At 55.8% G+C, this 25977-nt stretch overlaps 2 protein-coding genes across 4 annotated transcripts in view; both read left to right on the top strand.

The window, feature by feature from the left end:
- Nucleotides 1-25977, top strand: part of SNED1 (sushi, nidogen and EGF like domains 1) — an 89800-nt gene that overhangs the window by 45687 nt on the left and 18136 nt on the right. For all 3 annotated transcript variants that reach the window (XM_050752022.1, XM_050752023.1, XM_050752024.1), the window contains exons 9-27: nt 2801-2926; nt 3148-3252; nt 3509-3622; nt 4297-4413; nt 6220-6336; nt 6518-6634; nt 6830-6943; nt 7202-7375; nt 9823-9936; nt 10618-10731; nt 11043-11156; nt 11806-11919; nt 12261-12557; nt 14684-14867; nt 15776-15888; nt 16763-17044; nt 18407-18551; nt 18627-18709; nt 20081-20179. In XM_050752022.1, the coding sequence (XP_050607979.1) occupies nt 2801-2926; nt 3148-3252; nt 3509-3622; nt 4297-4413; nt 6220-6336; nt 6518-6634; nt 6830-6943; nt 7202-7375; nt 9823-9936; nt 10618-10731; nt 11043-11156; nt 11806-11919; nt 12261-12557; nt 14684-14867; nt 15776-15888; nt 16763-17044; nt 18407-18551; nt 18627-18709; nt 20081-20179 (2643 nt within the window). The remainder of the gene's footprint in view (nt 1-2800; nt 2927-3147; nt 3253-3508; nt 3623-4296; nt 4414-6219; nt 6337-6517; nt 6635-6829; nt 6944-7201; nt 7376-9822; nt 9937-10617; nt 10732-11042; nt 11157-11805; nt 11920-12260; nt 12558-14683; nt 14868-15775; nt 15889-16762; nt 17045-18406; nt 18552-18626; nt 18710-20080; nt 20180-25977) is intronic.
- PPP1R7 (protein phosphatase 1 regulatory subunit 7) overlaps nt 6669-25977 on the top strand; it is a 136763-nt gene continuing 117454 nt past the window's right edge. Inside the window, exon 1 of the mRNA XM_050752031.1 lies at nt 6669-6672. The gene's annotated coding sequence lies outside the window, so the exon portion shown is untranslated. The remainder of the gene's footprint in view (nt 6673-25977) is intronic.

Here is a 25977-nt window from a genome sequence, read left to right as displayed (position 1 = left end):
GCTCTCTAAATTGATTTACAGATTTAACATGATTCCAACAGAGGTCTCAGCAGAATATTTTGTGAATGTAGGCAAACTGCTTCTAAAATTTGTATGGAAAGAAAAAGAATTTAGAAAACCAAGACAGTTTTGATGAAGAATGAATTTTGAAGAATCACACTACTGAGTATTAAGATTTACTGTAAAGCCACAGTGATCAATTCAGTGTGATATTGGCAAAGGAGCTGACACATGGATCAATGAAACAGGAGAGGAAATTCAGAATTAAACCCAAACAAATATGGCCAATTAATTTTTTAAAATGATTTAAATCCAATGGAGAAAGGATAATCTTTTCAACAAATGGGATTGAAACAATTAGATATCCATATACATATATATATATATATATCCTCAACTTAAACCTCACACCTTATACAATGATTAACTCAGAATGGATCATAGACCTAAATGGAAAAACATAAAACTATAATATTTTTAGAAGAAAACATAGGCCAAAAAAAAATCTTTATGACCTGGTCTTAAGCAAAGTATTCTTAGATGATAAGACAGCAAAAGCATGATTCATTTTTAAAAAACAGATAAATTAGACTTCATCAAAATTTAAAACTTTTGCTTTGTGAAAGACACGGTTAACAGAATAAAAAGACAAGCTACAGACCAGGAGAAAACATTTGCAAAACTCATACCCAACAAAGGACTTGTGATCAGAATACATCAAGAATTCTCAAATCTCAACTGCGAGAAAACAAACAACCCAATTTTTAAAATGGACAAAAGAACGGACACTTGGCCACAAATGATATATATATGGAGGTGAATAAACGGATGAAAAAATATTCTTGTCATTAATATCAGCCATTAGTGAAATGCAAATAAAAGCCACTACAAGAAATCACAACAAACCCAGTAGAATGTCTAAAAAAAAAATACTGACCTGGGGTAAATACAGAGCAACTGGAACTCTCACACATTTTTAGTGGAAATGCAAAATGGTTCAGCCACTCTGAAAACAGTTTGGCAGGTTTTTTTATAAGGTTAAGTATATGCTTGTAATATGACCCAGCAATCCCACTCCTTGGTATTAACTCTAAAGAGATGAAAACTTATGTTCACACACAAATCCATATACAAATGGTTATATTATTTCTATTTATAATCACCAAACTCCAAAACCCAAATACCCTTCTCTGGGTGAATGGATAGACAAATTATGGAACCTCTGTACAGGGGAATACTACCCAGTCATAAAAAGAATCAATTATAGATGCATACAGCAACTTAGATGGATCTCAGAGGCATTATGCTGAAAGAAGCCAGTCTCAAAGAGTATATCCTGTATGGTTCCATAAATGGCATTCTTCCTAAAACAAAACTATAGTGATGAACAAATCAGTAGTTGCCAGGGACTGAGGGGTAACAGGAGCTCTGCGACTCTGAAGAGATAGACCAAAGAAGCCTTTTAGGGAGTTGGAATGTCCTGCATCCTGATTGTGGTGGGGGTTAAACCAATCTATATATGTGTTAAAATTCATAGAGGTGTAGTGAACAAAAGTCAATTTTACTGTATACTAATTTACAGAGACACATTTTGAAAGCATATGAAGAAATTGAACATCTTTTAAAAACCAAAAAGTAGCTGGCGTGGTGGTTCACCCCTGTAATCCCAGCACTTTGGGAGGCCAAGGAGGGCAGATCATGAGGTCAGGAGATCAAGACCATCCTGGTCAACATGGTGAAACCCCGTCTCTACTGAAAATACAAACATTAGCTGGGTGTGGTAGGGCGTGCTTGTAATCCCAGCTACTCGGGAGGCTGAGGCAGGAGAATTGCTTGAACCTGGGAGTTGGAGGTTGCAGTGAGCCGAGATTGCGCCACTGCACCCCAGCCTGGCAAGACAGCGAGACTCTGTCTCAAAATAATAATAATAATAACAACAACAACAACAACAACAATATTAGGTAAACACTAATCAAGATAATGCTGCTGCAGTGGCTACATTAATATCAAATAAATTAAACTTTAGAATAGGGAATACTGCTGGGAATTAGGAGGGATCTTTTATAATGATAAAGGGGTCAATTCATCCAGAAGACATAACTCTAGATATACTTGTACCTATTAACACCTATTCACATGAAGCAAAAGCTGACTGAACTGCAAGGAGAAATAGGTCCATAATTATTGGTAGTGATTCACTCCCCTCTCAGTCGTTCATAGAACATGTCGACAGGACATCTTCTCTGGTGCTTCTTGTTCTGTCCAGTCCTGGGTGACTTCTCTGGTGCTTCTTGTTTTGTCCAATCCTGGGTGACTTCTCTGGTGCTTCTTGTTCTGTCCAATCCTGGGTGGCTTCTCTGGTGCTTCTTGTTTTGTCCAATCCTGGGTGGCTTTTCCGGTGCTTGTTCTGTCCAATCCTGGGTGACTTCTCTGGTGCTTCTCGTTCTGTCCAATCCTGGGTGACTTCTCTGGTGCTTCTTGTTTTGTCCAATCCTGGGTGGTTTCTCTGGTGCTGCTTCTGTCCAATCCTGGGTGGCTTCTCTGGTGCTTCTCGTTCTGTCCAATCCTGGGTGGCTTTTCTGGTGCTTCTTGTCCTGTCCAAGGAAGGAGCTGGGAAATACTGAGCTCCACGCGGTGCAGCACGGCTACAAATCCATTTCCAGAAATAAGCTTCTGGCTTCAGTTCCACTTGGGAATGAGAACAGAGGTGAAAACCCAAATGTGCCATTGGAGCTGGGCGGGGCGACCACTCTCCCCACACTCCCTGCGTGGCCGCTGGTGACCGCTGTTGTTCTTGCAGGAGACCACCCAGTGCCCGACGCCTGCCTCTCGGCCCCTTGCCACAATGGGGGCACCTGTGTGGATGCGGACCAGGGCTACGTGTGCGAGTGCCCCGAAGGCTTCATGGGCCTGGACTGCAGGCAGAGTGCGTCTGGGCTGCAAGGGCTGCCGTTTTAGGGCTGGGGCAGGAGACCCAGGGAGGGCCCTCCTGTGGGTGCATGCAGGAAACACTCCGAGAAGAAACGTGTGAGTGTGCATACACTGCAGTTTGTATGGGAAGTTGGTCAGGAGCAGGGCAGGGTCTGGAGCGAGGGTGCCATCTTTCTGCGCCCCCACATGGGAGGCTCCTCCCTCTCTCCGTGGCAGGAGTCCCCGATGACTGTGAGTGCCGTAACGGAGGCAGATGCCTGGGCGCCAACACCACCCTCTGCCAGTGCCCCCCGGGATTCTTTGGGCTTCTCTGTGAATTTGGTAGGTGCCGAGGGCACCCTTCCTGCCCTGTCCCTGAGCATCCTCATAACCGGGAAATGAATGGTGGCTTGGGCTGGGGTCCACAGGTCCGGACTGCCAACCATTGGTTCTACGCCCACCCCAGGAGGGCCTGGCCACAAGAGTGCCTGAACCTGTTGGGGCCCCTGGGTCTTGGGAAGCCCCATCCTTGACAAGGACTCGAGGTCTGCCGGAAGACATGCGGGATATGGGATGGGGCTTCCTCCTTTCTCTCCAGAAATCACAGCCATGCCCTGCAACATGAACACACAGTGCCCAGACGGCGGCTACTGCATGGAGCACGGTGGGAGCTACCTCTGCGTCTGCCACACCGACCACAATGCCAGCCACTGTGAGTAGCGCAGGGACGAGCCTGCTGGGCTGGGGGCCCGAACAGAAGCCAGGGAGAAAGTGGTGGGTGAGGCAGGCACAGGCCAGAGTCCCTGCTTCCCTTCTGACTCTCAGGAGAGCTGGCACCTGGGGAAGCCTCTCTCAATAGCCTTCCTGTAATATGGGGCTAGACATCTCCTCTGCCCCAGTGGAGTAAGCTCACAGGTGGAAAAGCACTTCTGCAAGTGTACAAGCACCGTGTGGTATCTTCCCTAAGCCCAACACAAGCTATTAAAATATTTAATGCATATATAATTAGGCACATGTAATTAAATGTGTCACTACTATATGTTTGTTAGTGTATAGATGGTTAATCGCTTGCATCATGTATACTTATATGGAATAATGATGTGATGCTGGCGGTGATGACAGGAAGGCGTTTCTGTATCACAGCTCAGTCCTACCTCGGAAAATAGGGAAGGGTGAGTTCTGCTAAAATTGAGAAAAAGAAATTCCAGGGAGGGGCCTTAGAGCCCACTCTGAGGAACCAAGATGCCCACAGAGAGTATTTTAAGTGGCCTTGGTTCCAGACAGGATGTCAGGGTAACCCTGGCAGGCAAGGTGGCCCGCCAGCCTCTTGCCGCCTGCACGGATGCGGCATAAGCTCCAGGACCACCCTCTGCCCCCCGCCCCCAGCCCTGCCATCACCCTGCGACTCGGACCCCTGCTTCAACGGAGGCTCCTGCGATGCCCATGACGACTCCTACATCTGCGAGTGCCCGCGCGGTTTCCACGGCAAGCACTGCGAGAAAGGTATGGCGGGCAGGGGCGCCGGCGTCAGCACCCTGGAGAGCGCCCGCGGGGCTCGGTTCCGCTTCTGCGGTCTCTCTGTCTTTGTTTGGCGAATTGCTGACCTCCTCTAGAGCCTTGCCTGATGTGCTGCTCTGTTCTGTGTGTTTGGAGGCGAGCACCTCACTGTCGGGACGGTTCTGATCTGCACCAGTGCCAGGCCTGCTGGTCCTTACCTTGCTCTTCTCAAGATAGGCTTCATTGCCTTCTCAGCATTTTTCCAAATAGGTTTTAGAATCATTATATTAAATTTTATTTTAAAAATTTCCTTAGGATTTTGCTTAATCTAATTCAGCATGGACAATGTCGAATTTTATTACATTTAGCCGCTTGAGAGTAGAAGTGTCCTTCCGTAAGCACATTGCAGGCGTAGCTGTCCCCGCCAGGCCCCACCCATGACTGTCCCTTCCAAGCAGTTTGAAGCAACAGTCAGGACTCCCATCAGTGACCCCCAGACCTGTTTGGCATCTCAGTGGCCAGTGCCCAGAGGGGGCTGCCTGACCCCAGAGCGGCCTGGCACCGTCTCCAGGGGCTTGGCCCCAGGCACCCCCGTAGCCTGGACTGGTGTGGAGCCTCCCATGGCCCCTCCCCTGCTCTGTTTCTTGTCCCTGAGGGAAAGACCCTGAAGTCTGAGCCCTGGACCCCGTGGCTCCCCCAATCCCTGCAGCAGAGGTAGAACAGGTTTCCAAAGAGAAGACCCCAACTGCTTTGCAAGCTCTGACAAGGTCTTTCTCTCTCAACACACTCCTAGGACCACCCTGAGGCCCTGCGTGGGCCCTGCCCAGAGCTGACTCTGGCCCTACTCCAGCTCACACCTGCCAGTGGCATGAAGTCCACTGCACCCAAGGGGTGTCCTACCAAAGCCGACATCTCCTCACTAGGCCAGACTGCCAGTACCCAGTGTCCTTGCCCCAACGGTTCTGTGCCCACTCTGGGAACTGCATAGCCCTCCCCCAGGGTCCCAGCTTCCGTGAGCACACGGGCCACCAATGTGGACACCTCTGACCCCAAAGGGAGTACAGAAGGGACAGGGATGGCTGTCCTCAGGGGTGGGGCAGCCAGAGCTTGGACGTGCAGCTTGGGAGGCCCCTGGGGGTAAGGGTTGGCGGGAGAGAAGCGAGCACAGTGGGGCGGGCCCCTCCTGCCGCTCAGAACCCAGATGTCCAAGGATTCGGAGTTCCTCGCTGGCCCTTTGACAGGGTGATTGGCAAGGTGGCAGGATAGATGTGCTGGTTTAGCAGATGCCTTTAAATACGTGCTTAGCATCTGAGTCCCTTGGGGGCCCAGGAACTGTTAGGACCCAGAGAAAATGTGGCAATGCCAATGCCGGTACAGAACACACAGAAATCCAGATTGACTGCTGGGGACCCTGATGTCATGGCGGATGAGACTCAGCCACTTCCTGTCAGACAGGGAATACCTGTGTGCAGGAGGGAGAAGTGCTGCACCTGCAGCAGTAGCCGGGCCGGTTCTCCACAGGGAGGGCCCAGCCATTGCCAGAGCCTGGGCAGAGAAGAGGACAGGCGAGCAAAGGGCCCACCTGAGGCTGAGTTGGGGTCTCTGGCCTGCGAGCCCCACCCCAGTCTCCCCCATGTGTGTGGACCTGCTTGGTCCCCTCTGCAGCCGGGCCCCAGGGCTCAGTCAAGAAGCAGGCCTGGCCTGCCAGGCCCCACCAGCACCAGAGGACTGAGAAGATGCCAAGAGGGTATAGTGGCTCTGTGGAGCCAGCAGCCTGGCCCCGTTCATCTGCCTCTCTGTCCTTCTACACAGCCCGGCCACACCTATGCAGCTCCGGGCCCTGCCGGAACGGGGGCACGTGCAAGGAGGCAGGCGGCGAGTACCACTGCAGCTGCCCCTACCGCTTCACCGGGAGGCACTGTGAGATCGGTGCGGCCCCCAGGGGCAGGGGGGAGGGCAGGAGCAACGGGCCAGCCCTGAGCTGGGGCCCCTGACGCACCCTCCCTGCCAGCTGTGGGTCTGCTTCTCATGAAGAGGCCCCAGCTCTGGGATGTTGGGGAACCTGGGAGGGGCGGTGGGCTGCGACCCTTGACCTGGCTTCTGCTTCCAGGGAAGCCAGACTCATGCGCCTCTGGCCCCTGTCACAACGGCGGCACCTGCTTCCACTACATTGGCAAATACAAATGTGACTGCCCCCCAGGCTTCTCCGGGCGGCACTGCGAGATAGGTAAGGTGGGTGGGAGGCCAGACCAGGGCGGCCGGGGGAACCCTCTCTGCAGATGTGAAAACAGGCCCGTGGGCAGGGCTGGTCCAGGCCCTGGAGGCGCAGGAGGTGGAGCTGGGCGCAGGAGGCAGGACGCCCCATGCAGTCCCGAGCCTTCAGGGAAGACATAGTGGCCAGGACCCTCCTGCATTCTGGCAGCCCCCTCCCCCTGCTTCCGGAGCCCGTGTGTGAATGGGGGCACCTGCGAGGACCGAGGCACGGGTTTCTTCTGCCACTGCCAAGCAGGGTACACGGGACGCCGGTGCCAGGCAGGTGAGAGGGCCGGGGGGCCAAGTGGGGAGCATGGGATTTCTTGCTAATCCCTGCAGAGCTAAGCAGGGCAGGGATGGGAAGAAGGAAACACATATCACAGCAACCAGGCCCCAGAAGTCAAGGCACCTTTCCCTGGCGAAGGGCAGTGTGGGAGCAGGACGTCTCTGGGCCCTGCAGCCGGGTTGGGCAGAGGGCAGAGCGGTGGGGAGGGGCTGGGAAGGCACAGGACTGTGCGAGACAGGCTGCTGTGCCTTGCAGAGGTGGACTGCGGCCCCCCAGAGGAGGTGAAGCACGCCACACTGCGCTTCAACGGCACGCGGCTGGGCGCCGTGGCCCTGTATGCATGTGACCGCGGCTACAGCCTGAGCGCCCCCAGCCGCATCCGGGTCTGTCAGCCACGTGGTGTCTGGAGTGAGCCTCCGCAGTGCCTTGGTGATTCTGCGGGCCCTTGGGGTGGGGAAGGTGGGGCTCACACCCTCCTCACCCTGCCCGTGTGGAGGAGCACAGAGGCTGCAGGCCCAAGCAAGGATGCCCAGCTCTGACCTGGTCCTGCCCCTTCTCCCCTCAGTCTCCTGTCTGTGAATATGGACCGTGGGGTGACAGAGGTGATGATCACAGTCAACTTTGCTCTGGACCATTCACTAAAGGCTTCCCTGTCCTCAGAGCAGCCCGGAGCAGGGGGTCAAACACCCAAATACCCACTCTGCAGATGCAGTAGCTGAGGCCAAGAGGTAGCCCAGGGGCAGAGTCCTAAAGAGCCAGACACAGGTTCAGGACCCACCTCCTACTCCTGGCCCCTTGAAGACTTGTGGAATCAAAACAAGATACCCCTACCCTCTGCAGCCATTTGAGGAGTGCACTGCCACCGAGGTCCCACCCTGCTCTGGCTTGGGAGCTGGGGGTGCACAGCCTAGAGACAAGGCCCCCCTGACCGAAGCCCCTGGAGAAGTGGGGCCATTAACACCCTACAGGTGCATCACATTACACCAGAGGAGTCCAAACTGTCCATCAGAAAGTCTGTGTGATGTGAGCTAGTTTTATGAAGTAAGGATTTTAAAACAAGCTTAGGAACAGTGGGTGACAGCACCCAGATTTGAGTGGGGCACATAAGCACATCACTGTCCCCCACATGCCCCGCAAAGCCAAGGCCAACCTGCGTGGCCTCACTCGGGTGAAGGGTTCTGGGAACACCTGGCTCCAAGCATCCCTCCTTTCCTTCTGGGCTTTAAGCCCCAGGGTGAGCTCCTGACTGTCTTGGAGACCACCCCCCTCCCAGTGCTACTTCCCCTCCTATATGTTGCCAGATGAAAAGCCGATATCCTCAGATAATATGAGCAACCAGCCAGGATATCAAGACACCTGAAAAGTACAATTGTCTCAAAAAAACAATAATAAAAGTCCAGAAAATATGTACGATTGGAAGCAGAATTGCAGAAGACAGACTTTAACACAGGAGTTCAAGACCAGCAAAGGCAACATAGGGAGACCTCATCTCTACAAAAAATTTTTAAAATTAGCCGGGGAAACTGACATTAATACCAATGTTAGAAAAGAAAAAAATTTCAAACTTGATTAATTAAATGTCTGACTTGAGAAGTTAGGAAGAAAAATACCAAATGATGCTGAAAAAAGTAGAAGGAAAGAGGAATAAAGGTAAAAGCCATAATTAATGAAGTAGAGATCAAAGATACAAAAGAAAGGACAAGCCAAAATTAGTTCTTTGAAAAGCCTAATAAAGTCAGGAGTTCGAGACCAGCCTGGCCAACATAGTGAAACCCCATCTCTACTAAAATACAAAAATTAGCCAGGCGTGGTGGCGGGCACCTGCAGTCCCAGCCACTTGGGAACCTGAGACAGGAGAATTGCTTGAACCGGGGAGGCGGAGTTTGTGGTGAGCCACAATCATGCCACTGTACTCCAGCCTGGGCAACAAGAGTGAAACTCCGTCTCAAAAAAAAAAAAAAGGAAAAAAAAAAAAGGAAAAAAGTCTAGAACCAACCCAAAGACCCAGCCAGTGAGAATGGGTGAAGTATGATGTAACCACACTGTGGAATGTTACTCAGTAGTGAAAATCTGTGAACCACAGTGACCTGTGATGTGGAGTTCTCTTCTGCGTATAATGCTGAGAGAAGACAATATATATCATGATGTACTATGAATAAAGTTCCTAAACAACAAAAACACAGTCATTATTGTTTAGGCAATTTATAAAACTTTTAAAGCTAATTTTAATTATTTTACGCCAGAAAACCTGATTTTTAAAAGATAAGGAAATGATAAACCCAGAAATATTTATCACAGGGGAAGAGGAGGGTGCAAGGTCAGATGAACCCATTCACCATTCTGGCTGCCAGGGCGGATGCTAGTGCCAGATGTCACTAAGTCACTACTGTTTATTTACTTTTAAGCATGAAATTAAACTTAAAAAAAATAAACATTTAAATTCAGGAGCACAACTCCCACTTTAAAAGAAACCTGTGGTGAATCGTTTAGAACTAAGACTGGTCCCAGAGGTACTGGTTTCATAGGTGACTATTATACACTGAAATGGCAAGATGGGACATGAGACATTTTCTGCCAGACCCCTGAGGCCTTTGTCCTGTCGGCCTGAACCACTGGAATTAAGTCCCACAGCGTCTTCCGTGAGCCCTGGGGTGGTTGTGAGCCTGCCCTGTCACTTCATAGGCACAGCCAGGCACTGAGCCCCAGGCCCACTGCCCTGCTCCGACTCCAAGGATATCCAGCCCTGGTCTCTGGCCTTTCCAAGCACTGATGATGTATCATCGAATTCTCTTGGGCCCCTCAGAACTAGTTTATGTGCATCTTAATTTGGCTTCATTGTGGCCACATTGCTTTACTCTTGGACTCTCTCCTCTCAGAAATTGATGAGTGCCGGTCTCAGCCGTGCCTGCATGGGGGCTCTTGCCAGGACCACGTCGCTGGGTACCTGTGCCTCTGCAGCACAGGCTACGAGGGCACCCACTGCGAGCTGGGTAAGAGGGGCCCTGGCCCTGCTGGGGTGGCAGCTCCAGCACACTGGCCATGTGCCTGAGGCAGTGGGTCCCCTGGAGAGGTCTCTGGATGGCTGGGGTGGCCACTGCATGCTCTCTCGGGCCCCTGCCAGCTCTGACATCCAAGACAAAGATTTACAAACATCCCTTCCTGCACCTCCCCAGGGGAGACTGAGAGCCCAGCTGAGAAGTGCTGGCCTGGGCTCAGGGCGCAGAGAAGGTGGGTGTCACAGAGGGCAGGTCACAGCCTCTGACACCTGGTCAGTGCTGCCAGCCAGTGGAGGGAGGGGAGGCCTGCCCCATGAGCCCTGCACACCCTTGTACCTTGCTAGGGCTCTTAAGCCTGAGAAAGAAATGCAGGCTCCAGGGAGGGCAGGCCCAGGGAGCCGTGCCCAGTCGTGGCCTTGGGGAGCCTCCCATTGCAGAGTGGCCTGGAGGAAGGCATGGCCTGGAGGTGGGGCTTTGCCAGCAGGCAGTGGAGGTGGCATGCCTCCCGAGGAGGGGCGGGTGTGGGGCTGATGGAAGAAAGCGCACATGTCCCAAGTAGTTACTCCCAGTTGGGGAAGGGGTGACCAAAGCCCCCGGGAATGCACAGAATCCTGGGGGCACGTAGGCGCCTCGGACCTAAGCCAGCAACACCCTTGACACCCCTTCTCTGTGCAGAGAGGGATGAGTGCCGAGCTCACCTCTGCAGAAATGGAGGCTCCTGCAGGAACCTCCCGGGGGCCTATGTCTGCCAGTGCCCTGCAGGCTTCGTTGGAGTCCACTGTGAGACAGGTAGGGGCTCCCTCCAGTGGGCCCCACATGCAGAGCCTGGGCCTCTGGAAGATCAGAGAGGAGGTGGAGCATCCCCACATTCCCTGCTGGGCAGACCACCTGGGGAGAGGGACCCCCAGGGCTGCGGCCACCTTGGGAGGGAGGGGTGGAGGTGAGGGTGCTGGGGAGGTCTGAGGGGAGGGACTTGCCCACTGCCCCTCTCTCCTGGCCTCTGCCCCTAGACTCCTCCTTTCCCTTCTTCCCGCTGTCCTCTCCTCCCTCCCCCAGACTCCCCCCTTGCGGCTTGGGCCCACTCTCTGGGTGTTCTCCAGAGGTGGACGCCTGCGACTCCAGCCCCTGCCAGCACGGAGGCCGGTGTGAGAGTGGCGGCGGGGCCTACCTGTGCGTCTGCCCAGAGGGCTTCTTCGGCTACCACTGCGAGACAGGTAGGGCGGCAGGCCCGCCTGCTCCCCGCGCTCTGCCCACCGCCTGGGAAGGCCCCTTCTCAGGCCGCAGGCCAGTGGCCCTCTGCCTGTCTCCCTTGGTCCCATGATGGTGCCTTCTAAACATCCCCATCTCCTGTGCTCACCCCACCCCCCGACACCCCTCTTCACCCAGGGACACGCCCAGGGGTGGGGCCTCACATCACACACAGGCCCTGCTGCCCTCGGACAGGCCAAGCTCATTGCACACCCAGGTCCGGCCCATCGCTGTGTTTCTCTCTGGAACGTTCTCCCTAATCAGCCCCCAGTGGGATACCTCCTGATGAGGCCTCCCTGACCAGTGACCTCCCCTCTTCAAGCAGGACTGTCACTGTGGTGGTGACCTGGCCTGTCCTGGTCCAGTGTCTCATCCTGTCAGCCGGACTGGCTGAGGGAGGTCTGAGCACTCAGCTGTGGAGGGTGGAGGGGCTGCTGGGTTGGGCCCCACAGGGCAGTGGAGGTGACAGAACCGAAGGGAGGCAGTAGCTGTCCTGTGCCCCCCTCCCCTCCACACCCACACAGGAGGGACCCAGTGCCCCAGGAACAAGGGCGCAGCTGGAGCGGGGGCCCCTGGCCATACCCCAACACACACTGCTGCTTTTTCTCCCCTCAGCGAGTGACCCCTGCTTCTCCAGCCCCTGTGGGGGCCGTGGCTACTGCCTGGCCAGCAACGGCTCCCACAGCTGCACCTGCAAAGTGGGCTACACGGGCAAGGACTGTGCCAAAGGTGGGTGGCGAGGGCGCCTCTAGTGAGGGAGCCATGAGGGGGTCCCCTCACCCCAGAGGGCCCAACGGTCCCCAAGGGCAGAGCATCTGGCCGCTGCTTGCCCAGGCCCCTTCCCTGAGGAACAGGGAGGGGATAAAATCCCCCGGTGGGCTTGAAACACTGTCACACATGCAAAAGTGTGACCCTCCTGGAGGTACGTGGCCGGGGACAAAGAAGGACTCTGCCAGCGATGGCTGTGTTAGGCCCAAGAGCCGGACCCGGCTGAGCCGCCGATGGGAGCCAGGCGTGCACGGTTGACAGCTGACCAGTCCCCTCCCCTTGTTTTGACCCAAACCCTGAAGAGCTCTTCCCACCGACGGCCCTCAAGATGGAGAGAGTGGAGGAGAGTGGGGTCTCCATCTCCTGGAACCCGCCCGACGGCCCAGCCGCGAGGCAGATGCTTGATGGCTACGCGGTCACCTACGTCTCCTCCGATGGCTCCTACCGCCGCACGGACTTTGTGGACAGGACCCGCTCCTCGCACCAGCTCCGGGCCCTGGCGGCCGGCAGGGCCTACAACATCTCCGTCTTCTCAGTCAAGCGCAACACTAACAACAAGAATGACATCAGCAGGCCTGCCGTGCTGCTGGCCCGCACGCGTGAGTATCCCCAAGCCTGGCCGTCCCCGCCCAGCCCCTGCCCCTCAAGGGCAGCGCTGGCCCCAGGCACCTGCAGGGCGGCTGTCGTGCCGTCCACCTCCCTAGTTCTCCCAGCAGCAAGACAGCCGAGCTGGGGGTTGGAGGCACCGCCCTGCTGCAGACAGAGCACTGGGGAGCCAGAGCTGTTCGGGAGCGGCCTCGGGTCCACAAGATACAAGCGTGGGATTGGGGCGCATAGAATAGAGCCAAGAGTGGGAGCAGCACAACCCCCAGGCGTGGCGCTAGGAAGTGGGACTGGGGAGGAATGGGGCCTTCCCAAAAAGGTCCCTGGAAGAAGCCAGTGCGGGAGACAGGGGCCGCGGGGGCAGGTTTGGATGGGCTGGGACTCTGGGGTGCTCTGAAGGCCTGGGGAGAGTTTGAGGGGCACCTGCTCACAGGGATATGTAGCACTGGGATGTGCTAAGAAGAGGTATCCGTGGCTAATCGGGAAGAGCCATGGGGCAGGCCCTAGATGGAAGGACAGACCCAGAGCCTCCACCTGGAGCTGGCACCGAAAGCTGTGACCAGATGTGACCCCTGAAGAGTCCTAGGGAAGAGCCCCCTGAGAGCCTGAGCCGCCAAGAGAGCAGGGGAGGCCCGGGTTGTGCACAGCCTCGGGGGTTGTTGCCACGTCAAGGAGCAGGAGATGCTGAGCGCGCTAGGGAAGGCGTCAGGGCTTAGCTGGCTTGTGTGCTGCTGGGAGGGATTCCGGGAGGAGAAGGGAGCCCCAGAACACGGCCGTGGACAGACAGGGGCAGGGCCGGTAGAAAGCAGAGGCTGGCCCTCCACTGAGCCCAGCCGCATCAGCTAGAGCACGGGGGATCTTGGTACAGGCTGGGCAGGAACCAAGGTGGGGTGCAGGGCCATGGGGCCATGGGACTCTCACCCAGCACACCTGTGGCTTTCAGTCACAGGAACAAGAATGGGGAAGGGGTGCTAGAGGCTCGAGGAAAGAGGAAAAGGTGCTCGGAGCACGGACTGCTGCAAAGTGGCGTGATGGGTGGGTGGGTGGCTGGGAATTCATTGAGGCCTGAGCACCTGGCAGGGCCCCGCGGGGCGGCCATGTGAGTTCGGTGAAACCTACGGGTAGCGTGGTGGGAAGGCAGAGAGGAGCTCGGCGGCTGTCACAGGAGGAAGGCCTCCTGGCCACACCTGGGCCCCAGCTTGGGGCCAATGCCAAGGGCATTGAGGGACAGGCGGAGGCATCCAGGGCAGCTCGAGCCCACCCAGGGGCCCACAGGGGCCTGTCCTGCAGGAGGTGACCACCAAGGAGCTGGAATTCCCAACACAGCAACGACACAGAGCACACCTCAGCCAGTGGGGAGCCTGGATGCACGTGCGGGTGGCACCGAGCGGTGTCAAGAGGAGCTTCCAGGGACTGAGTAGGGGAGGCTCGCCTGGGCTGTTTTAGGAAGAAGCACCTGCGAGGCTGCCCCATGTGAGGTCTGCCCTGGGAAGGTATCTGGAGCGAAGGCGGAGCCCACCGTGCCCGCTGCAGAGTGGGGACTCCAGCCAGCCGTGGTGGGTGGAAGGGACCACTGTTCACAGACTGGGGTGCTGAGTTGCCGGGAGCCACGCGCTGCCCTCTGGGCTCTGCCTGGCGCATCAGCAGTGGCACTGGAGCTTTGGAGGAGACTGGCCGGGCGGGAAGTGGCCCCTGCCCTGCAGTCGCTGGGAGCTCTGTGCGTCCATCCTCCTCGGACGGTGTCACCCAGACCGGGCCCAGATGTGTGCTGTCAGACCAAAATAGTCGACTGGCGCAGAAAAGAAGGGAGGTCCGGGTCGCTCATGTCCAGAGGGACTCCGGCCCATCCCCCGCCATGTCACCGCCACATCTAAATGGAGGTTAAGACCCCTGCCTCTGGTAAAGCGGGATGGCCCACAGCGGGCTCCGCAGCCATCAGCCCTGGAGGCCAGGGCCTGGGCGTCCCACTCAGCCCGAGTCCCCTGAGTAGCTGATGGGACACCCTCTCCAGGATCTCTCTGTGGCCCCCAGCACCCTCCCAAGCCTGGTCTCATCTTGAGCCCCTGCCCTCCCCCAGGAGCAAGGAGGGGCCAGCACCTGCTAAGTAGCCCATTCCCCCTAGGACCCCGCCCTGTGGAAGGCTTCGAGGTCACCAATGTGACGGCCAGCACCATCTCGGTGCAGTGGGCCCTGCACAGGATCCACCATGCCACCGTCAGTGGGGTCCGCGTGTCCATCCGCCACCCTGAGGCCCTCAGAGACCAGGCCACTGATGTGGAAAGGAGTGTGGACAGGTTCACCTTTGGGTGAGAGGGGACACCCGGAGCATGGGGCTGGGGCGAGGGCAGGGGTGGGGGCTCGGGGACACGGGGCCCAGGTCTCAGGCACATTCTCCGTGTGTGGACTGTGCACCTGCCGCTCCTCACCCGGGTGGAGGCAAAGGTCTCTCAGGTGAGCCAGCCTCTGACCCTGGAGGCCTCACTCCTGCCTCACCTCATCAGAGCTGCCAAGAGAGGATACACCTTCGTAGTGTTTCAAAGTGTCCATAAAGAGCAGGAAAAGCTCTGGAAACCTGGGAGCACGTCTTCCACACAGATCATGAGAGTGACTTGGCCCCTCAGAGAGCAGCGGCCAGCGAGGGGAGATAGTAACAGCCCCGAGCTCTCCCAGGAGTCCCACAGTGGACCCCTGTGATTTGGGCACCAACCAGAGAGAAAGCTTCCGATTCGTGCTCAGCACAGGCAGGGGTGCCGGGAAAGACCGGAGAGCGAGTGGGAAGGAAGATGCCAGCCAGCAGCTTCCTGGGGCTGGGGCAGCATTGGCCTCACGTTGCCCTGTGGTTTCCTGAGAATTTACATCAACTCACCTGCGCCGAGGGGCATCGGGCCTGCCTGTCCCCCGTTCCCGCACAGCGACCACTTCCCCCTTCTCTGGCCTGTCCCATCTGAACACCGGCCCTCTGACAATACTGTAGTGGCCCCAGGCGCACCCGATCCTCCGCTGCTTCCCAGACTATGTATGGGCCGGCTTCCCATCCTAGGAGCACACGGCTCTGAGGGCTGTGAGTGTGCCCCTCCTGGAGGTTGCCTGGGCCACCAGCAGCAGGACGACCTCCCGCCGGTCACCTCCTGACTAGGGGAGCTGCAGTCTGGCAGCTGAGTCACACACAGGTCCCAGATGTCCCTGTTCTCTCTTCGTCACCTCCTGCCCACAGGGCTCTGCTGCCTGGGAGGAGGTACACCATCCAGCTGACCACCCTCAGTGGGCTCAGGGGAGAGGAGCACCCCACGGAGAGCCTGGCCACCGCGCCAACACACGTGTGGACCCGTGAGTAGAGCGGCGCGGCCCCTGGCACACGAAAGGCCGTCTTCTAGAAGCTCTGGCTTCCTTCCAGCCTCCCCTAGTCCTCTCCAAAGTGTCCCAACACCAGAAACCCAGCCCTGGCCTCCCGGACGTCTCTTCTGCTGGGGCCATTGAGCTGCGCTGGGCCCTTGTGCTGGGACAGCTCTCCAGGGCAGTCTCCATCTCTAAAGGCTCTTGGTAGCTCCTCAGCATGAAGTTCCTACTGGGCACTGACCAGAGGGTCAGAGGAACTCACTGGGCCAGGGATACCCACGCTGTCCAGGGTCCTTGCACCTTGCAACCAGCCCCCTCTAGCTAAGCTCCTGGTGTCACTAGGCCCACACCCCCTCCCCAGTGCATGGGAGGGGCGAGAGCACAGACAGTCAGCACACAGGGGAGGGACGGTGAACCGGGCAGAGGGGAGGCTGCAGCTCCCTCCGTGAGGAACAGAGGCTTGAGCAGGCCCCTGCCCACCTGTGCACTCGGATGCTGCCCGCCTGGGAAGGCACAGGAAAGGCTGGTGGGGTAGGGGAGTCTGCCCAGGGCTCTGCGCAGCCAGGCTCAGGGGAACCGACAGTGCTGCAGGGAGGGCGCCAGCTGATGGGACAGGTCCTGGGGGCTTCACAGGGTGAATCCTAACCCGAGGGGAGGGTGGCATCGGGGGCCTGCAGGCCTCTTGGTTGGGAGTTGCTGCCGTGCATGCTAGCCCACACCCCGCCTCGGTGCTGTGCCGTTCTCCATAATAAAGAACCTGGCTTCCAGCAAGGCTGCGGCAGCCCCTGTCAGGTTCTCAAACTGTGTTCTCACCAGAAGACCCTGTGGGCACCCCCTCACCTCTCCCTGCTCCTGCCTCGTCCAGGGCCCCTGCCTCCAGCAAACCTGACGGCCGCCCGAGTCACGGCCACCTCTGCCCACGTGGTCTGGGATGCCCCGACTCCAGGCAGCTTGCTGGAGGCTTATGTCATCAATGTGACCACCAGCCAGAGCACCAAGAGCCGCTACGTCCCCAATGGGAAGCTGGCGTCCTACACAGTGCGCGACCTGCTGCCGGGACGGCGGTACCAGCTCTCCGTGACGGCCGTGCAGGGCACGGAGCTCGGGCCACTGCACAGCGAGCCCGCCCACCTCTACATCATCACCTGTGAGTGCCGCAGGCCCTGCGGGTGGGTGGGGCAGTGTTTGCCAGCCCTCCACCCTGTTCAGGACTGACCTGGCCCTGCAGGGGCCTGGGATGCCAGGCGGACAGCCTAGAAACAGGACCGTGTTAGCAGGGGGGGAGTCTGTGTATGAAAGGGGAGGCTTTTCAAACCCACGAGGAAAGGAAGGACTCATGGGCGCGTGGCACCAACAACTGGAATAACAAGCACGTGGAGCCTCAGCCTGTGCCGGACCCCGCCCCCGCGGATCCCAGACAGGCTGAGCATCACCTGAAAACGGGTGCCGAGGGTGGCAGCGAGGAGGACGCCCCCGGAAGTGGCCGTGCAGCCCAGGCCTGACCCATGAGGGGCCGCTGGACACAAACAAAGGGCCAGGAGGCCACGGGCAGGGGCCTGCAAGGAGCAGGAATGCTGGGGCGCAGAGGCACAGCCGCTCGGAGTGGGGACAGAGGCTCTGAAGGGCTCAGGTCTGCTCCCAAGTGCAGAGGTGGCCCTTCCAGTCTCCACCAGGGTCCTGAATGCCCCACTTAGGTCTTCCAAGTTCACAGAAGGAGCTGTGGGAAAATGCAGGAGCAGAACAGAGAGAGAAGAGAGAGACGGAAACAAGCAGGGAGGAGTAGCCACGGTCGGACAGAGCAGAGCAGGGGGCGGCTCCCCAGGGAAAAGGGGGCTTCGACCCCAGGCTCCTCCCCAACCCGTGAGGCTGTGCTGGGGACACGAAGTACATGAGCTTGGCGAGTTCTCAGACCCAATCCTGCCACCCCCACCAGCTTGGGGCCAAGCCCACCAGCCAGGTGGAAGGGGCAGGCTGGGACCTCCGTGAGCTGGCCTCAGTGTGAGAGGGAAGGGGGGCTCACAGGGAAGGAGGACCCAGCCTAGGAGGCTGAAGGACACTGTTAGGGTGACAGGTTGCGCCCTCACTCTCAGGGCACATGCTGGGGTGGGGACTCCCAGCTGAAGTGTCCCATCCGGAGGCCAACTGGGGAGAACAAGTGTGTCTCCAGGGCAGCCTGGGACCTGAGTCCTAGCTGGAAGGCCCAGCCCCTTTTGAGTGACAGGGGCAGGGGCCTACACTCAGCCCCTACCTCACGACTCCCAGGCCAGTGCATGCCTTTGTCGTGGCTGTGCGTGGCTTCTCCTCAGAAGCGATGTGGCGGGTGGGCTGGAAGGGAACCCAGGGCATCTGGGGAAGCTGCAAGCACTTTGAATGACCACAGCTCGCTCACACACCCCCCTTCCCTTCTCCAAGCACAGCTGAGTGTGAGGGGCACCTCCCATGCCACAGGGGCAGGGACAGGAGCAGAGGGCAGCCCCAGACCAGCCCCTTCCTCCTGCCTGCCCTGCAGCCCCCAGGGATGGCGCTGACAGACGCTGGCACCAGGGAGGACACCACCCTCGGGTGCTCAGGAACAGACCGCCCCCGGCGCGCCTGCCGGAGCTGCGCCTGCTGAATGACCACAGCGCCCCCGAGACCCCCACCCAGCCCCCCAGGTACATGCCCCACCTGTCGGCCCCATCGCCCGAGGCGGCGCTCGGACGGCAGTGACCCTTCCACCCTCCCCGCAGGTTCTCGGAGCTCGTGGACGGCAGAGGAAGAGTGAGCGCCAGGTTCGGCAGCTCACCCAGCAAAGCAGCCACCGTGAGATCACGTGAGTGCCGGGGCCTCCCCACCCACCTCAGTGGCCAACCCTCATCCTCGCTGCCCCTCTCACCAGCCCCTGCCCCCTACATGATGAGCCCGCCCCCACTGCCCAGCGCAGTCTCCAGCCAGGGACGCATGCATCTCCATGGCGGCAGGGGCGGCTCGTGAGGGCCTCACGTCAGTGTGTGGGCTGGAGGCACAGGCTGCTGGCAGGGCACTCGAGAGAAGATAAACATTTTAGAAGCAGGTCTGAGACGTTACAGCAGCTTTGTTTGCCAAAGTAGGGCTCTGAGCTTTGTTTTAGTAAGCCATGGGCAGGAGGCCATGAGGGTCTAACCTGCCACTCGGAGTGTGGTCCAGCAAATCCTCCGCCACTGTCCTGGCAAGATCTTCCCGGCGGCAGCAAGGCCGATGGGGGGCCCAGGTGCCTTGGCCCCTTCCCACCCGCTTTACCGGGCGAGGGCTGCTCCGGGAATCTGCCTGCGATTCTGACACACAAGCCCTGAGATATGCTGGCAGGAGTGAGGCAGGCACCACCCTGCCCTAGAGGGCACCTCTCTGGCCCTTGCCTCTCACCTGGAAGGCCAGGTGCTCATCCTCCTGGAATCCCCCAGCAGAGCCGAGTCACCAGTTTAATGAACACGTTCTGAACAAAAACTCCCCAGGCAGGGGAGGGAGGGGACGCAGCAGGGAGACTGGCAAGGAGGGACCAGAGCCCTGGGGTCACTGCCGCATGGCGAGCGGGGGAGAGAGCCCCGGCAAGGTGTCTGGGGAGAGGGCAGGCAGCTGCCCGGGACGCCCAGTGGTGGGCAGGTGAGATCTGGAGTACAGAGCGGGGGCCCGTTGTACTTGCAGGTATGGAAGCAGATATCAAATGCCCAAGGGTGCGGTTGAGAACCCTGCATAGAAGTGATGCAATTGGGGGCAAGGACATGGGGAAGGTCAGCAGAGGCTGAGGGCAGATCAGGGAGAGCAGGGGGTGCCGTAGCCCTCCAAGAAGCAGGGGGTGGAAGGAGAGGAATGCAGAATTTGACCCTAAGAAGAAAGCAACCGCATCAGCCGTGAGGATGGGGCCTCTCGGCATGCTCACTGCTGGCTGCCCCTGAAGCAGCTCTGAGGGGCCCTGCAAGTGGAAAGCCCAGCCCCTCCAGAGGGTCAGCAGGAGCGCAAGGGCCAGCCCTTCAGGGGAGACAGTGCTGGGGCTGAGAGGCACCGGGCCATGCAGGGAGCCTCGTCCCCACCAGGGACATCCGTGCTCCCTAAGGTATAGAAGCACTCAAAAGGGTGGCCCCAGGACCATCCGGGTCAAAAGGGTGGCCCCAGGAGCATCCGGGTGCAAAGCAGCTGCACCATGTGGTCACCGCCTGGCTTCTCCTAGAACCCACAGCCTCAGCGCAGCTCGAGCACACCGAGGAAGCCCCCAAGCAGGTCAGCCTGGCCCTCCAGCTCCCTGAACACGGCAACAAGGACCTCGGGAGTAAGTTGGCAGTGCTGGTGGGGACTTTGGGACTGACTGCTCTCAGGGGCCTTAGAGGCTGCAGGCAGGAGGGACCATCCACAGTGAGGAACCTAAGGGGAGGCTGAGCACCAGGCACCCTAGCGTGGGAAGATGGGGGGAAGCTACCACCCAAGCAGTGGGACCCCATCGACGGGAACAGGCCAGGGGGCAAGACCCACCCAAACCACCCAGGGTCTGAGCTAGAGAGACTGGCTTTGCCGCTGCCTCCCCTCCCCTCCCCTCCCCTCCCCTCCCCTCCCCTCCCCTTCCCTCCTTCGCCTCCACATGCAACAGAGCCCACCCCAGCCCCTGCCTCTGGGCCCTACACCCCTCGCTTCTCCGAAGAGGAGCAGGTGGAGTCAGGAGGGGAAGGGAGCAGCCACTGGGCGAGCCCCAGCTCGAGGACCAGCTGGGCCCTGTGGACACTCAGGTTATGCAGGACCTGAACTGTCTCCTAGTCCGGGGCTCTGCCTCGTGAGAATTGAGGCCAGCACGTCCCTGCGGGGCGCCGAGCATCTGCTCAGCACCTGCAGTAAGAGTTCCCGGAAGCTCACGAGGCAGCTCCCCTTTAGGCAGCACTAATGCATGTGTGTTCCTCAGCCTGAGTCAGACTCTGCCTTTCTCTGGGTTTTAATCCTTGGGGGCTGTGTCCTCTATGGACAGCTCTCCTAGCACCCGGTGACCTGTCCTCCCCTGAGTCACACCACAGACTGAGATTGGGATCACCCCTCAACCCAGCTCCAAAGAAGGCCTAGTACTTGGTAAAGGTGTGAGCCACTGAGCATGGTCTCACCAGCAAGGCCCTGCCCTCAGCTTCTCAAGGACATCTGTACACATCAAGGGCACCTGCAGTGCCAGAGGGTGCGTTTGCAAGTGGCAGTTTCGCTGAACCCTAAGTTCACATTCCCCCCTCACCATATGAGGTCCGGACTTGCTGCTAGCCCCTGTGAGCACCAGGAGGACTGGCTTGTGCATCGACGCAGTGAGTGAAGGATTCTCTTAATTAAGGTGTGGACCTTTAAGGGAACTAAAACGAAAGTTTCATCAGATGGTTCGCATTGTGTCCCACCCTTTAAATACCAGGCGTTCATCTCCTAGAACTCAGAACTTAGAGGGGCACGTGTTACTCCCCTGGGTCTCTTTGGCAGGAGAGATTCAAGATGACCCCCAGGCTGGCCCCGAGGTCACTGCACTCATGTGTTTGCCGGCATGAGATGCTCATGCTCTGGTGGGTGCAAAATGATTTTAAGTGATAACATGAAAAGTCGAACCTTTAACGGCCCCTCGATGTGCAAAGCTAGTCATGATCTTTGATTCATGTTGCACTCTCACACTAGCTACCTTTCATTTAATTAGTCTTTGAATAATGACTTTAAATCAAGAACCCGACCTATACACTTGAATGTGAACAACACCTTCTATCTTTTTTGCCGTCATACTCCCTGTTCTCTCCCCTCGGTTAACCATGATCCTGAACTTGGTGCTTAGAATTCCTTTGTTTTCTTCAGAGTGGAAGGTGAGGAAACATATTTTTCGGACATATATGTGTGGCAGAACAATAAGTGAGTTTTCTTTGCGAGATAATTATCTTGCCGTGTGTGATCGTTAGACCTGTGTTTTCACTCCGCATTCTCGGACGGAGGTTGGCCCATGCGGTCTGGGCGGCTGTGGCTTGTTCACACCCACTGTTGAGCACAGAGTCCACTGAGTGAATTGACCGGCTTTTCTCCCCTCTCTGTGCAGAGAACACGTAGGTTGTGTTTGGTACGAGCGGTGCTGCAGTGGATGTTCCTGTACAGGTTTTCCAGTACGTGTGTGAGAGTGGAAGTGCTGGATCTAGGATGAGGATGTGTGAACGCCCGAATTACACGAGAACACTAAGTCATTTTCTAAGAGGCGATAGCAGTCTGCTCTCCCTCCAGCAGTGATGAAGATAAGCAGTGAATCCAGTCTCTCTAGAACTAGGTTTTGCCAGGTTTGCAGATCCTGCAGGCAGAACGGGTGTGATGCAACCCCTGGGATCTGGGTTTGCACCTCCTGAGCACTGATGTGACTCAGCCTGTCTTCCTGGGCATCCACCAAAGGTGTCTGCTTCTGTGAAATGCCTGATCCACCTTTTGACTTTTTGTTGGGTTATTTGTACTCTTCGCTTCTGTGAAATGCCTGGTCACGCCTTTTGACTTTTTGTTGGGTTATTTATACTCTTCTTATTCATCTGTCAAAATTCTTACATGTTTTGATCCTTTGTCAGCTCTGTGTTCTGCAGTTATCTTCTTCCAGCCTCTGGCTTGTCCTTCCCTATTCTTGGTGGTATTTCTTTTTTTTTTTTTTTTTTTGAGACGGAGTCTTGCTCTGTCGCCCAGGCTGGGGTGCAGTGGCCGGATCTCAGCTCACTGCAAGCTCCGCCTCCCGGGTTTACGCCATTCTCCTGCCTCAGCCTCCCGAGTAGCTGGGACTACAGGCGCCCGCCACCTCGCCCGGCTAGTTTTTTGTATTTTTTTTAGTAGAGACGGGATTTCACCATGTTAGCCAGGATTGTCTCGATCTCCTGACCTTGTGATCCACCCGTCTCGGCCTCCCAAAGTGCTGGGATTACAGGCTTGAGCCACCACGCCCGGCCTGGTGGTATTTCTTAATAGAGAAAAGTTCATAATCAAATTTATCAAGCATTAGTGGTTAACAACTTGGGGGCCTTCTTTAAAAAGTATCCTTCCCCACACCAAAGTTAGAAGGTTATTCATGTATATTTTTTTCTCAAAGATTGAAAGTTTTGCTTTTGACATGTAAGTCATTAATCTATCTGAGTAGACTGTGTGTGTGAGAGAAACTGGGCTGCAATTTCATTTTTTTTTTTTTTTTTTTTTTTTTTTTTTTTTTTTTTTTGAGACAGAGTCTCGCTCTGTCACCCAGGCTGGAGTGCAGTGGCGCAATCTCGGCTCACTGCAAGCTCCGCCTCCCGGGTTCACGCCATTCTCCTGCCTCAGCCTCCTGAGTAGCTGGGACTACAGGCGCCCGCCACTGCGCCCGGCTAATTTTTTGTATTTTTAGTAGAAACGGGGTTTCACCGTGGTCTCGATCTCCTGACCTTGTGATCCGCCCGCCTCGGCCTCCCAAAGTGCTGGGATTACAGGCGTGAGCCACCGCGCCCGGCCCATTTTTTTATGCATATGGGTAAACTGGATTTTTCATCTCTTCATGCTAAAAAGTCCCTTTTTCCCCCACTGTATCAAAATTCCACATATAAAAGTAGAATTCTGGCTGTGTCAATTTGATACTTCTATGCCAATACTGCCCTGTGTTCACTCTAACTTTGTAAGTTCTGGAACTGACTGGGAAAATTCCTGTTCTTTACTCTTCATCTTCAGAAGTATCATCGCTACCCTTGGCCTTTTTTCTTCCACATGTACACCTTCAAATCTTCCAGCCACACTCAGTGGAAAAGGCCTTTGAGATAATGACTGAGTGTGCACTGAATCCATTGACCATTTTTGTGAAAACTGACATCTTTAGGATAATAAGTCTGTATCCATGGACATGGGATATCTCTCCATATATGACATTATGACTTACTTAATATCTTTCAGTAAAGTTTTATATGGAATTCAGATTTATTCCTAGATATTTTATAGTTTGATACTATTATATAGTTTGATACTAGTATACACTTTAAAAAATTACTTTTCCTGATTATTTATTACTGGAGTATATTTATTTATTTGACCTTTGCATATTGACCTTATAGCCAACCATCTTGCCAAACTCTCCTATTCTTGTCATCCATTCTTTGGGGTTTTCTATATATATAATCATATCCTTTTTTTTTTTTTTTTTTTTTTGAGACGGAGTCTCGCTCTGTCGCCCAGGCTGGAGTACAGTGGCGGGATCTCAGCTCACTGCAAGCTCCGCCTCCCGGGTTCACACCATTCTCCTGCCTCAGCCTCCTGAGTAGCTGGGACTACAGGCACCCACCACCTCGCCCGGCTAGTTTTTTTTTTTGTATTTTTAGTAGAGACAGGGTTTCACCATGTTAGCCAGGATGGTCTCGATCTCCTGACCTCGTGATCCGCCCGTCTCGGCCTCCCAAAGTGCTGGGATTACAGGCTCGAGCCACTGCGCCCAGCCTATAATCATATCCTTTTAAAGGTTGTTTGCCTTTTAAAACTCAGACCTGCTCACACCTGTAATCCCAGCACTTTGGGAGGCCTAGGCAGATGAATCACTTGAGGCCAGGAAGGAGTTCAAGACTAGCCTGGCCAACATGACGAAACCTGTTTCTACTAAAAATACAAAAATTAGCCGGGCATGGTGGCGCATGCCTGTAATCCCAGCTACTCAGGAGGTTGAGGCATAAGAATCCCTTGAACCTGGGAGGCAGAGGTTTCAGCGAGCTGTGATCACGCCACTGCACTCCAGCCTGGGTGGCAGCACAAGACCCTGTCTCAAACATATAAAAATAAATTAAAACCCAGACCTACAACTCACCTGATTTTTGTATAAAGTAGCAGCTAGTTCTTTTTCTTACGCAGACTCATTATCTCCCCACAGCTCTGCAGTGCCAGCTGTGCTGTCCGTCTGGTGTTCACGTATGCACGGGTCCGTTTCTGGGTTCACTCCTCTGTTCTGTTGTTTTACCTTCTTTGAGCCAATAGCAACTACTTAATGATGGCAGCTTTGGTGCTACTTGCTATGCTAGGGGCCCGGAGTCCTCCCAACTTGACCGTTAAGAGCGTCTCACCTGTTCTCAGTCTTTTGCTTGCCTATGAAAGTTTAGGATCAGCTTGTCAAGTTCCACAAAGCACTTGTTGGGACTTTAAATGACCAAACCTCTGAGGCCCTGTGTGCCTGTAAAAATTCTTGTTAGCCTGCACATCTGAAGGACAGTTTGGATGGATCTAAAATTCTGGGTTTGAATTCCCTTCTTGTTCATTTCTTCAAATATTAGTCCATTGTCATCTGTGTCCAGTATCACTGTCACCGTTGTTAACTGTTATTTCCGGGTAGGATAATCTCATTCTCCCTGGAAGCTGTTAGACTTTATTTTTCTCAAGAAAAGGAGGATTCCCCAGGGAGTCCCATGTATCCCCTAAAGCACAATTAACACTCCTGATTGGTGTTTCCTCACCAAGCAACTATCCAAGTCAGGGCTGCACCTCAAGCCCGAGGGAGAATCTCATGGAGAGGAGGCAGGTTCTCGAGATTGTAGCCGGTCGTCCTAGAGGTTTGGAGGGGCAGAAGCAAAGGAGTGGGTGCTGAAACTAGTCAGATTATTCCTGTTTTCCCCAACTTCTCGCCCCAGCAGGGCTCTTGGACTAGCTTGGTTTTATCCCCCTAGATAGCTGCACCAGTGGTTTGGGTGGCCGCCATCCAGAAAGACAGGCAGTTGCCTTCCCCATATAATACCAGGCAAGGGCAGAGCGTAAGCTGCTTTGCTCTGTAATTTATCCTCAGGGTGCAGCCACATCCCTGTTCCCCAACCCATTCAAAGCAGCCTTCTCTCTGTTTTTATTTATGTGTGAGTGTGTGACCATAAACCCAGGATTTAGTGGTGATGTCTGCACGGGACAAGGCTGCGGTGGGCAGCTCTCTGGTGACCTCCCATCGTGTGGCTGCATGAGCTGCAGGCATAGGGCCCAGCAGCCCAAGAATGGTGCAAGTGTCTGTCACAGTCTCTGTAGCCACAGCTGTCCCGCACATGGCAGGTAAGCACTGATGATACTACCTTGTGGATTATAAATACCCCTGCACATAGCCATATTCTGTAGGGTTTCTGTTAAGAT

Source organism: Macaca thibetana, chromosome 12, assembly GCF_024542745.1.
Source record: "Macaca thibetana thibetana isolate TM-01 chromosome 12, ASM2454274v1, whole genome shotgun sequence".
NCBI lineage: Eukaryota > Metazoa > Chordata > Mammalia > Primates > Cercopithecidae > Macaca > Macaca thibetana.
The sequence above is the reverse complement of the archived record's forward strand: the minus strand, read 5'-3'. Positions and strand labels throughout refer to the sequence as shown.